The sequence below is a fragment of the Protomyctophum bolini genome (genome assembly GCF_963924005.1).
Source record: "Protomyctophum bolini genome assembly, chromosome: 21".
NCBI lineage: Eukaryota > Metazoa > Chordata > Actinopteri > Myctophiformes > Myctophidae > Protomyctophum > Protomyctophum bolini.
In genome coordinates this window covers 31,597,361-31,611,053 of record NC_137882.1, presented here as the reverse complement: position 1 = coordinate 31,611,053, position 13,693 = coordinate 31,597,361, and the positions used below count along the sequence as shown (strand labels likewise).

General features: G+C 44.6%; 1 protein-coding gene across 3 annotated transcripts in view; it reads right to left on the bottom strand.

The window, feature by feature from the left end:
• Positions 1–13,693, bottom strand: part of LOC308336105 (matrix metalloproteinase-16-like) — an 82,249-nt gene that overhangs the window by 23,754 nt on the left and 44,802 nt on the right. For all 3 annotated transcript variants that reach the window (XM_080793350.1, XM_080793352.1, XM_080793351.1), the window contains one exon: positions 12,681–12,985. In XM_080793350.1, coding sequence (XP_080649476.1) covers positions 12,681–12,985 — 305 coding nt within the window. The remainder of the gene's footprint in view (positions 1–12,680; positions 12,986–13,693) is intronic.

The window sequence follows — 13,693 nt, the reverse complement described above, 5'->3', positions numbered from 1 at the left end:
CATAGAATTCCCGCACAGTCAGCGTGTGATGACTTCCATCCGTCTGCCATCAAAGAGACCAGAGAGACTCATTTATACGCTTCCCAAGTGGTGTGTTTTTAGGAGTGTCTGGTGGCCACGTTTAATAGTGCACACACGCCACATTATCGCTGTCGGACGGGAAATCTTGTGCGTCCAAATCGGCTTCTTTTCAGGAAATGGGAGAAAAAGAAAATAACCTGTTTTTTTTGGTGTCACCAATGCTGCAGGGACACACCAATTTCCTGTGCTGTGCAAACAAAGATCAAATACAAAGATGCACGCACCCATGCGCGCAAGCACACCTGAATGCTATTCATGTTTGTGTGTCTCTGTGTCTCTCTGTGTGTGTGTGTGTGTGTGTGTGTGTGTGTGTGTGTGTGTGTGTGTGTGTGTGTGTGTTGCCGCTTTGTTCCCCCCCCATTTGTTTTTAATCTTGCCAGTCGCTACGAGTTGGAATACAATATACCAAACTAGATTTTCCAAGACAAACTTGAAGAAATGTGTCAAGGTTCATATTCCATTCCATTGCATACCACGGGGAAATGTTGGGTACTTCTGTTAATTCCGGTTTGTTGTTTCCTGCCTAATGATGACAACAAACCAGTGATTACAACATGATGTAAGTCACCATCCTGATGACTACAAACCAGTGACTACAACATGACGTAAGTTACCATCCTGAATGACTACAAACCAGTGACTACAACATGACGTAAGTCACCATCCTGATGACTACAAACCAGTGACTACAACATGACATCACGAAGTCACCATGATCCGCTCCCGACCGGTTCATAAACCCGAAAAAGGAATGCTTCCCAGGCTTCTTCACTCCTATGAATAAAGACAGAAAAGACCCCCCATGAAATATTTTAAAAAGGCGCTGGTAGTACTGGAGGGGGGGGGGGGAGAAAAGAAAAGGTGTTGTGTGTGAACATATCCTTAGGGCCCTACATGTGCTCTCACTAGCAGAGCTATAAAAAATAAATAAAAACCACAACATGTAGTTTAATTACAGACTTAACCGGAACCAGAAAGATTTTAGCCGGAAATATCGAGGGCAAACTGCAGCCCCTGCAGCGCTCTTTTATATTTACCTCACCGCGTTTGATTATTCACACATGCGTGCGAGACGTATGACACAGCCCCATGCGGACACACTGACACGCACACATGCACACGCACGTATACGCACACACATATAAAGCCTCAGAACTCAGAACTTCGGTAATGTAGGTTATACAGAAAGTGGGTCGGATCAAGCGTGATGCGTCCAGCTGTGTCCAGATTTGTAGACGGCCTAAACCCTTATTGACAGACATTAAGACTATCTCTCTCTCTCACTCACACTCTCTCACACTCTCTCTTTGACTAAGTCCTCACATAACCTCTCTCACACTTGTGCTCTGTCTTTCTTTGTTTGTCTGGTTCTCTCTCTCTCTCTCTCTCTTTCTCTCTCTCTCCCTCTGTCCTGGATTCACTTCAACCCTTTCTCTTTCTAGTCAATGTTTTATCGTGCTCCCTCCCCCCCCCCCCACTTTAATTCCATCTTCCACTCCCCATCATGTCCTCCACTCACCCCGTATCGTCCATCTGACCATTATCTCACAGGCAGCTGAGCTTAAATGGCCGTTTTAATTAAGACCCGGAACACAGCTGTTATCACCTTAGCCTTTAGTTTAAACCACATTTAGCCATCATTTTAAACTTTAGCTGTTCAAAAAACAATAGCAGGTATATCTGCTATTTATGAAGAATCGTGAAAAACGTTTTTGAGTGGTGCCTAAGCACTCCAACAACTTTCTTTATATTTACAGACCATTATAATGTTCGTATTTTGATCCGACTGAATGTCAAATCTCCAGGTTTTCTTCAGAATATGTATGACACTTATTTACTATGACACAATTGCACATTAGGAGTCCAACTAGTACTATGAAATCGACATGTAAATATTAGTCCACAGAAGTGAACCTTTCAAGCCTGTTTTCTCAACTCGTTCGTCTGCAAGACATTACTCTATAAGCCATATCTCCAAAACTGGTGGGTCAAACTGAACAACCAATTATGTCAATTTGAAGATATGATTCCTTGCTTTCACATGACATGAAAAAAACGAAAATTCAAAAAAATCCAATGGCAGTCCCCCAATCAAATGTAGTCAGAAATGTTGTATTTGCAAGGACCCCTTTAACTCTAGTCTGTACATATGGAACCCAGTAGACTCGTAAGGGTCCATTTGGTTCCATTTGAACACTCTCTTTTTTTTATATATTTTTTATCCCACAATTTTGTAACCCATTTTTCACCCCTGTGTCAATCATCTAATGTGATCCTGGGCTCTACACACCCTCCGCCAACCTGGGGAGAGCAACGGACTTAACTCATGCTTCCCATTTGAACACTCTCACAGTTACAGACCTGTTATGGTGTTTCTGGTAATATTGTCCGCTCATTTATATCCGTCACGGCAAAAAATGAATTTTGACAAAAGAAACGTCCAAAACACGCCATCATGGTGATGACCCCAGTGTGGTTCACTGGGGTCGACGAACGAGTGTTAAAAATGTTCGTCGACTACCTTTTTCCACTGACGAAAACTAAGCTATGATGACTAAAACTAAGAAAAGATATATTGACAATTTCGTCAACAAATAAAAACTAGACTAAAATGTTAGGAAGGGACTAGTATAAGTCCCTTCCAGTATAAGTCATTTTAAACTTGGTTGCTTAGAATGGCAGATCTACAAGCTCACAACGCGTCGCAGCACGACGCGTTGTGAGCTTGTAGAAAGTATTTATTTAAAGACCTTTTAAGCGTCGTACAAAGCCAAGTCGAGTTGTGAGAAATCATGACAACAAACACACTTTTTCGGGCCGGACAAATAATTAGAAAGAAGAAGAAAACGGCAGGTTACAACAAATTTGTTCTTGTTCTTCTTCTTTGTAATTATTCGTTTGGTCCAAAATATTGTGTTTATCGTCATGATTTGTCACGACTCGAGTTGGCTTCGTACGACGCTTAAAAGGTCTTTAAATAAATACTTTTTGAAATGTCTATGGGGGGAAAATGCACTGGGAATTATTTCCTGGGCCTGCAGGCCGTCGTCATGAAAGGGGGCGGGACTGCAACGCTCTATAGTTCCGTTCATCCACGGCGGAATACAACTCGAATTGATCATTAAAACAAACATGCCCTGAAAGTGCACGCAGCCCAAACCATCTGACCACTTAAACCCAAATTGACCAGAGGACGATTCTACAAAATGTCAAACCGTTTTTCAATAGCTAAAGTATAACATAATGCTTAAAACACCACAAGGGGTTCTCGCCCCGTATGGCTTAACACGCAGCTATACCTCCGGTTGTGTTAAGTGGTGGAACGGGTTGGTCCGTGCCACCGTGGGCTCTTTGGAGAGCCTGACCCAGAAATGGTTGGATGGGAACCATTGATTTCAGAGTTCACTTTTCAACCTAAAACCTCATTGTTCGGATGTGAAGAGATACCCGGGAAAGAGAGTATAATTAGGGGTAGCGGTTTTCGGATGTTATCAGATGACGTAATCTCCGTCATCAGCCCTTATCAAGACCACGCAATGGAGCCAGTATGGACATTTACTACATAATATTGACGTTGTTACAATTTAGGCATTTAGCAGATGCTCTTAATCCAGAGCGATTTACATTAAGCAAGAACAAAAAGCACGGCAAAACATCACATACAGAAAAAAGTAGCCTATTTTTTTGTCACGATCGCGCTAATGAAAAAAAAAAACACTGCACGTGACGGTACCGTATTATTTCATGTCAAAACATTCAAGTATCAGAAGATGATGTTGGACCCAGGTAAAGTAATGTCACTCTGCATGTTTAACAACATTTTTCCACATGAAAAAGACAAGCCTAACCTTTAAAAAAGAATCATACTCTCATTGTTGATATAACGTCACTTAGGTCAATGATATAACATTACGTTGATATAATAATATAGCGAGTACTAATTAAGGCGAGAACATTAGGTTTGGTATGATGACGCACAGCGATGAGCTTTACACCAGAAAGCCAACTATTAGGGGATTAACTGTTAGGGCATTTGAACACTGCTGCCTTTCTTGTAGCCGCATCATTCTCGTCTGGCACACGGATATGACACAGATTTAAGTGAAATAATGTTATTTATTTGTAGTCGTTATAACACCAGCACCACCGTTACACTATTCCTGTCACGCACACTAGCCTAGTCTGTACCCAGGCTTTATCTTTGGTTCACATTCGGCTTAATGGGGGGGGGGGGTGCACAATTTTGGGAATCCCTGCACTTAAACAAATGTTCTAATGAATACCAGAATGCCACTCAACCTGCATTCTTGCACGCACGCACGCACGCACACAGGTTTCTATGCTATATTTGTGAGGACATCAGCATTTTAGGAAAGCATTGAAAGCGGATGAAAAAAGCTGAATCTTTGAATATATAATCTTTTCACAGCGAACGTTTTTAACTCAAAATATTTGCTTCTGGGGTGGTCCCTGCAGGAACAACATTTTTTCAGACGGGGGGTCCGCGGCCAAATTACAGATAATTCTGTGGGTCCTTGACAGGGAAAAAGGTTGAGCACCACTGACATAGAAAAGAAACCTAGGTTTTCAGAAAACATTTAGTATTTAGGAGATATTTTTTTAATTAACTGATTTCAGGCCTAAATGGGTTAAACCAGAGGTTCCCAACCACCGGTCCGTGGGACATGTGCCACTGGTACGGGAGAAGCACGCACGCACGCACACACAGCACGCACACACAGCGTAGGGCGACTGGTATTCCTGGCATGCATTCAATAAAGTCCTTCCCATGCAGCAGATGTCTGCGCTGACAGCTATGCAGCAGAGCACCCTGCAGTAGACACAGTATCGTTTTACAGGTGGTCGCGGACAGCCATTCTGATTGGTGAAAAATAGAGACATTCTAAGCAGGCTGTTGCTTCCCACATTCCATACCGTATATACCATCAGCTCTTGTGGTAAACGGTGATAACTTTTTAAGCCATTTTTGATTTGTTGGAATATAGAATCCAATTCCACACACAAGCAATAAGTTGTGTTCCAACTCTCTGAGCCACAAGAGAACATATTATCTGGGTAGTTACAGTATCGTCCACCCAGTCTTGCACAATTCCACAATTTCTTCGAATGCTATATAAACAGTCTGAAGAAGTATAAGCTGTCATTTGATCGCCATTTCCGTTAAATAAATAAAAAGTCCGCTTAGCACCGAGCTATATAATTATGCTTCACATTCATTTGAGATTTACAGTATGCCAAATGTATGACTGCAAAGATGAGACAGAAGAGGGTAGGAGGCATTTTGACGGAAGCATTTTGAAAACAGTCCCGGCTCGCAAGTCTAACATCCACCCCTGGCCAGACTCACACGTGTCTGTCTTTCATGCCCTGATGAAGACTCTAAGGAGTCAAAACACGATGGCTTTTTTAACTTTAATAAAGTACCCTGATTGTACATCCGCCCTCTCCTCCCTTTTCTTGTAGTGCTCAGATCACCCCTATTCTTTCTCGTCTAATAATTCTGTCTATTATGTCAAGTAGACACTGGAGACAATCTTCCAGCTTCCGTTCCTAAAACTGTGTTGAAAATCATATACCGGATATAGCAAAAGAAAATAAGTCGGTCCTTGTCCACTGGTCTCTAGTTGTGTACGACAGTGTCGCTCACAGAAAACCCGCAAATCAATGCCTCGTTAACTTGTGTCCGTCTCATCTGGCACGATGAAAGACCACCATTTTTACTTGTACAAATCTATACCACCGCTGTGAGAAAGCATATTTTTCATCATTGCCAGCTACAGTATCTGTAAAAAAAAAAACTAGCCACAGACAAGCCAAAACAAGGACTCCACTCCATGGGGCTCCAGGGAGAGCTATAGCTAGTGAGCCAAACAGACTCAACAGGTAGTAGAAGCAGACATGGACTCATTACCGTGTGTTATATAGTTCAGTCGTGAAGCAAAGAATAATACTACTGTAGTCTGCAATGTGTCTGTCTGTCCTACAGTATGTGCTCGTCTGCCTGTGTGTCCGTTTCTCTGTCCTCAAGATGTATCCACCTGAGAGACTGACAAGGCCAAAACAAAACAGACGCTGAGACACGTTATTAGCATAATCCCCTGAAAGAATGCCACCTCTCTAGGTCATCTTGTTTTTATGGTAATGAAATCATTGCGAGGATAATTCTTTTGGGGAGTGAGAAGTGAACCATCTCTGGCCCTGATGGATGACTCGCCATAATGACACTATAGAAAACCGATATCTGAAACCTAAAAGCCGCGTAATCTTGCTTATGTAAGGAAATTAAAGGTTGGAGAGGCTTATTGTCGGTATCAGCCCAGAATGCGGTGAGTCTGTGTCCCTGTGCAGGCCTATTCATACTCCAGGTTTAGGTGACCACCGGTTAGTATAAATACAGAGAGATGTGTCCGGGTGAGCGGTGAGCCGCTTATACCACCGCGGTGCGTGTGACGGCGTGTTGTGACGTCATGTTGTAGTTGTTGGTGGTCACCTTATCACCTAAATCTGCACTACACCCTCCGGGAGCTGGAGCGCTAAGTTGGAGCACCACACCTATAGCATCAGCTCCCAAGACGTGCTACTATTCCGAGTTGGCGATGCCTGGGAATGGAACCCATGGCATTATGGTTCAAACTAAGGAGAGAGCTCTACCAACTGAGCTACGTACCCGGACAGCCACACTCACTCAGCCACAAGCATCACAAGCATCCAGCCACCCACACACACGCATAGCTCCGTAAGGGAGTGGTCGCACCACTCAAAAACTAATTATAAATCGCTCATTGATCGTAAATTGAGGACAACAGGTTTGAAATAATCGTGGTTGGGACGTTGTCCTCATCAGGTCAAGGATAATGGACCTGACAATGACGTCCACAACATCCCCAGACACTGGTCCACGTAATTGTTTGCTTTAGGTTCACAGAGAAAGGAGAAGGAAAGGACGGAAGAAGACAGATGAAGTGAGATTATAGGAAAGAAGAGCAAGGCCTATTTTTAGGCTCCCGTTCCCACGTTGCGAGAGAGAGACAGATGAGGCCTCCTTTCTTCTCTGTAATCGTTCTCCGGTCGGTGATTTGGTGACACAAATATCACGGATGACGTCACAATTTCCCGTCTCCTTACGAGACTGTGGTATAACTGGCAGGACAAGTACAGGTGGCAAATGCCTTTTGCGTTACCCTTTAGCCCATTCTGACCTGAGATCAGATTCATACGAGGTTTCCACTGGACACACACTGGTCTGATTAAACCCATTCTGACCTGAGATCAGATTCTAAAAATGTCAGTCGCTCTTCGATTTTTCAAAAATAGCAGACATACAAGCTCGTAGCGCGCCACTCGGTGGCGCGCTATGAGCTTGTAGATCTGCTATTTTTCAATAGCTAAAGCATGACATGATGCTAAACACCAAAATGGGTTCCCGTTCAGAATGGGTTAGAATTGCCCTTTAGTTACGTTTTCAGTTGAAAAGTTTCCACGTCACGTGCTTGTGTACAGTTAATTGCTTGAAAGTGTATAGTATTCACGTAATGCATTGCTTATTTCTCACCCGAAATGTTTTCCAATACATATTTTAGTGTACTACGGTGTATTAAAATGAGTAATGCACACTCCGGCCGTCATGTTCATTCAGATGAAGATGACATGATGTGTGAGCGATGGCAACCATACACAGATAAATTAACTCACGATTCATATGTATTCATGAGGGTTTGCCGATGAATTTGCGCGGTGCGTTTTCATTGGCACTTTTTTTTCTCCTTCATTTGTTTGGTATTTATTGTTAAATAAATTGTATCTCCTCCATTGGGATCATTGGGAAAAAAACGGTTCCCAACATGAGAACGAGGTGAATGAAAGACCTACTCTATGTCTTGTGTAAGGACAGTTGAGAGGGGAGGAGAGAGAGAGAGAGAGAGAGAGAGAGAGAGAGAGAGAGAGAGAGAGAGCACTACGGTATATGTCTCAGAGTGCCTCTGCCCACCAGGTTGGTTGCTGCTAGAAATAGACGGCCACCCACCGACCATGCATCAACTTCCACGTGGGAGGCAACAGTCGCATCCGCCCACACACACACACACACACACACACACACACACACACACACACACACACCCCCCCCCCGTTGATCAGTCAGATGCTTCTTACCCATAATCCTTAGCAAACGACTCGACTCTCCCCAGAGTAATTATCCATGTGAACGCACGCGCGCACAACGCAATGGGGCGGCGGCGGCGGGGCTCAGTGGTATAGAGTGACCGGTTCGAACTCGGGCTCCCCCCCGGAGTTAGAGTCGGAGTGACTCTGAACCCCCAAATCGCTCCCAATGGGCAGGTCGGTGCCTTAATTGCATGCATGGTTTCCTCCGGCATCGGTGTGTACTGTGAAGGTGAATGTCATGCACAATCTCTGTAAAGCGCCTTGGATAAAAGGTGCTATAGGCCTATACAAATGCACCATTTACCTAGCCTGATTGTCAGACTCTGAGAGCTTCCCTGCAGCTGCTCAGTGCGCTCAGTCTATGGGCTGGAAACCAGGCTACCGTTTACCATTTTAACAGCGCATCACACAAGTGACAGGTTGAGACCTTAGCTGTAGATCAGCTATTTTTTGAAAACATTTTAAGGTGAAAGTGGTCTGATCTGTTGGTTTTATTCATATTGAACTAATGAAACGGAGTTAACAAGAGCTTCATACAACACACAAGTTTGAGACCCACTGACGTACGTAGAAGACGCATTTTGTAGAATCTGGGGTCTCAGGTCTCAATGGGTTTTAAATCCCTGCATCTGGCCCCCCGAAGAAGTCACAGTTAATTACTGTATTTCCGACTCGGGAATCAGATGACAGTTTTGGTCCAAATGCAAATTAACAAACACAATGAAATATTATTCATCTTGTGGGGAATTCTCGGCAGAGGTGGCGGCCAGCCAAAGGCCGTCATGACTGTTAAGGCGGTTGGTCTCGTCCACACAGTATATCAAGGCCCCGTCTAGAACGCAGTGTTCTGGGGGGGGGGGGGAAACCCCTGACTGTGTCTCTGTCTGTGTCTCTGTGTCTGTGTGTCTGTGTGTCTCTCCGTTACGATTTGTAGGGTCAAGATTAGCCCATGCAGAAGCACAATATTGGCTTTTTCATGCTTTCTTGAATTGAAGGACTCTGCACTCTGTATGGGCGTGCACGTGTGTGTAAAATGGGTCGCACACAAGTTCACAGAGACTATCATTGCTGCCTGGAAGAAACCTAGTATCTCCATATTTCAACTGTGTGTGTGTGTGTGTGTGTGTGTGTGTGTGTGTGTGTGTGTGTGTGTGTGTGTGTGTGTGTGTGTGTGTGTGTGTGTGTGTGTGTGTGTGTGTGTGTGAAAGTGTGTGAAAGTGCATGGTGAAGTTTGTCCGTGGGTTTCATAAATATGGTGACTAAATAATAACTCTTGGATCTTTTGGAACATCTTTTTTCTTGTTATCGCGGAAAAGTAACAGTTTTGGTAAAGGTTGCACCGCTCATCATCATCATCATCATCATCATCATGCTGTGACGCACGCGTGCTGCGGAGCAAAATGTTGACAGTGCGTTTTCCCCCCTTTCTATTTCCTTTTGCTTCGTCTCCTCCTCCCCTCCCGTCCCCTCCTCACTTCCTACGCGAGTAGCACACCCTGCGAGTGTGACCGTTTGTGAAACAACCTGCTTCTAAATATCTCAAACCCTTCACCTGTACTTTTACTGTACTGTAAATATCTCAAACCCTTCACCTGTACTCTTTTGCGTCGGTAAAAGTGCTCAAACTTTCTTCTTTCCTGCCTTGATCTCCCTCTCTTTCTTCCCTTTATTTGTTTTCTTGGAAAAGAAATGACACGATGGGAACTAGTATGAACAAAAACAAATTGCACCCACATTTTATTACTTGTAAAACTGTGATGTATTGTAATATATTGTGATGAATTGTGAGAGCATATAGTGCCGATGCAACACCTCTACTAACGTCTATCGCTAACCATTTGCTTTCTAATGCTTTCCTGTGAAAATGTGTAACGATCCATTCACACGTTATTGCGCAGACAAAACCCTCTGCCAGGGACAATATCTTTTATATGGGGTATAAAAGATTTATAAGCACTTCCTCATGCCACTCTTTGTATTTCTTCCTGGCTTCCAGATTAATCCAGTTTTTTGGTCTAATCTCTCTTGGATTGCATTCAGAATGGCAGCGGACAACTTGGACAAGATAAGGGACACCGAGAAAATTAACTCTGCGTATGCACAGTGTGGGTATATGATGACCAGACAGTAAGCACCAAGAGGCGTCAAGAAAGCTCCTAGAACAGGTGTATCTTCCGGGTCTTTTTAAAAAGCTGGTGGATGGAAATGACAACTTCAACTTGCAGCGCGGGCAAAGCGTTTCCGTTTGAAGCCGTGCACTATAGCGGCTCATTTCAATCCACCAGCTGTGAGCGTGAGCTGTCAGCTGTGAGCTTGCAGATCGGCTATTACGACGCCATCAAGGTCAGCCGAAATACATTTTTCTCGACAAAAAATAAACTGTGGATTCAGTTGACTGAAACTAGACTAAAACGAAAACTTTTCAGATGACCAAAATATGACTAAAACGAAATAATGTTATTCAAAATGACTAAATCTAAATCTTACTGTATAGATAGACATGGTGTAGACTAGACAGAAGTACAGAGACAGCTCCGGTTCAAGTCTAGAGGTTTTCTAGTTTTAAAAGTGGTTAACAATGTCATGGTCTGGCGCCCTACACAGACCATGTCTCCATGTCAACCACTCCCACATTACATTCCAACTCTCAGTCCTTGCCACACACCTGCTCACACTCTCTCATTATCCCCACAGTGCCATGCCCCTTTCACACCTGAGGACACTTCTCCAATCATCCTGCTCCCCATAAGACTGGACTCATTCCACACAAACATTGCCAGTACATACACTCTGTTCCTGAGGTGTTCCGTGCAGTCCTGTCTTCTTCGTGTGTCTCAGAGATTTTGGTATTTTGGACATTTACAACTTGGGCTTCATGTAAGGTTTGCTTTTTGAACTGCTTTGCAACCCTGTTTTTGAGTTTAAACAAGTTTAGCTTTGCACCCTTGAGTTTTCCGCTTGCTGCTTTTTGTAGTTTTGTGTAAGCTTGTTTTGGAATTAATAAAGAAGTTACTCTGAACTCTCTGCTTATGGCTCTGCGCTTGGGTTCTATCTCCTGCCTATCGTGACAAACAATTTGTATAGTTATTATGTATATGAGCTGTTTGAACAACTTGTACGTAAGTTGAGTCATTGATTGATAAAGTAAGGAAGGAACCAATAAACAAGGCACAAATTGTGTCCCCTATATGGTTGTGTTAATTTCTATTTCCAACACCTCAAGCTCTACTCTCTCTCTCTCTCTCCCACAGTCCTCCGTCTCTCTTCTCAGCTTCCCAAATACATTCTTTCTTCTGTCTTTGTCTCGTTTTTATGCCAGGACAAAATGCTCACAAAATAAAAACCACACTGTATTTTGACGTCTTACAGTACGTCGTCATTTAGTGCCCTAAAACAAACTCCATAAACACGGCTGTCTCAACGATTTACGTCCCAAACTCCCGAGTGCTCTAAACAAACTCATGACTTAACCCATTCTGACCGGGCACCCATTTTGGTGTTAGCATCATGTTATGCTTTAGCTATTGAAAAATAGCAGATCTACAAGCTCATAGCGCGCCACCGAGTGGCGCGCTACGAGCTTGTAGGTCTGCTATTTTTGAAGAATCGAAGAACGACTGACATTTTTAGAATCTGATCTCAGGTCAGAATGGGTTAATCAGACCAGTGTGTGTCCAGTGGAAACCTCGTATGAATCTGATCTCAGGTCAGAATGGGTTAATCAGACCAGTGTGTGTCCAGTGGAAACCTCGTATGAATCTGATCTCAGGTCAGAATGGGTTAATAGACACCAGACCTCTGTCTGCTGTACATCACACCACAGCAGAACGCACGGAGGAACGTCTGCTGCGTGTCCCAGAATCCATCACTGTTTTCAACACCATCGCTTTACTCAAACGTAAAGATACCATACGGCCTTATTTAGTACATTATTGTATGTCCAGTGCCAAAAAAAAAACAACATCATTCCAATCGTCGATCGCAATTATTTGTACAGTATGACCCCGGTATCTACCCCTAGTATCTTCAACCAGTTGGTCCAGGGACCGCCAGTTGGTCCTTGAGGGGATTCCAGGTGGTGCCTGGCTAAAATGATGGAAGAGTTGGTGACCAAAATGGAGCCTTATTAGATCTTTAATTCTTGAGAGAGTAAAATTAAACAAAATGGGCCCATAAGGCTCCATTTGGTTTCATTGTACGGAATGTACGCACTCAAGAATTGTTTAACGTTATAGTTTTCATTTAGTTTCCGGTTAGGTTTCGTCGGCGTAAAAAGTCAGTCGACGAACATTTTTCACCGTAGCTTTATAGTCGACGAAAACAACACTGACGTGAACGAGGTTGAAAACCAAACTGTTGGCAAACCCTGGCGGCGGCGGCAGCGGCGGCGACGGCCGCATGGCCTCGTTACTCACCGTCGTGGTTGGGGTTCCCCAGCGTCCACGGCTCGTCCGAGTCAAAGTGCGTGTCGCCGCCGATGCCGGGGCCCGGGAAGTAGGCGTGCGCCAGGAAGCCGCCCTCGCCGTCGAACGGCGAGCTGTCGCCGTGGAAGCCCGAGGCGAAGATGATGGTGATGTCCACGTCGCGCTTGGTGCGCTCCAGCTCGCCGTACGGCACCGCCTCGAAGCGCAGCGGCGTCACGTTTTGCCACACGTCGAAGGCCCGCCGGATGGCGTCGTGCGTCTCCTCCGGCCCCACCTTGGGCGTGACGTTCTTTATGCTGCGTGGAGAGAGGAGAGGAGGAGAAGGTGACACACACACCACACCACACACGTTCTTTAGGCTGTGTGGAGAGAGGAGGAGGTGACACCACCGCCACACGCGTTCTTTAGGCTGTGTGGAGAGGAGAAGGAGGTGACACACACACACCACACACGTTCTTTATGCTGTGTGGAGAGGAGAAGGAGGTGACACACACACACCACACACGTCTTTAGGCTGTGTGGAGAGGAGGAGAAGGAGGTGACACACACACACCACACACACGTTCTTTAGGCTGTGTGGAGAGGAGAAGGAGGTGACACACACACACCACACACGTTCTTTAGGCTGTGTGGAGAGGAGAAGGAGGTGACACACACACACCACACACGTTCTTTAGGCTGTGTGGAGAGGAGAAGGAGGTGACACACACACACCACACACGTTCTTTAGGCTGTGTGGAGAGGAGAAGGAGGTGACACACACACACGCACACAGCGGATTCGTCCGTTATCACTGTATTAAATATGCGAAATCGACTGTTATCAGGACGTTGGAATATGGCTAATATGGCCATACTGGCATACTAGACCAAACAAAGTGTGCACCCCCATGCAGGGTGGTGCAGACATAGCCTGGTCACGGACTCCCCTTGCTGAACGTGTCATTTCCACCTCTATTGTCGGGGCATGGAAAACTAGGGGCTACTAATATTTACTATTCTCTG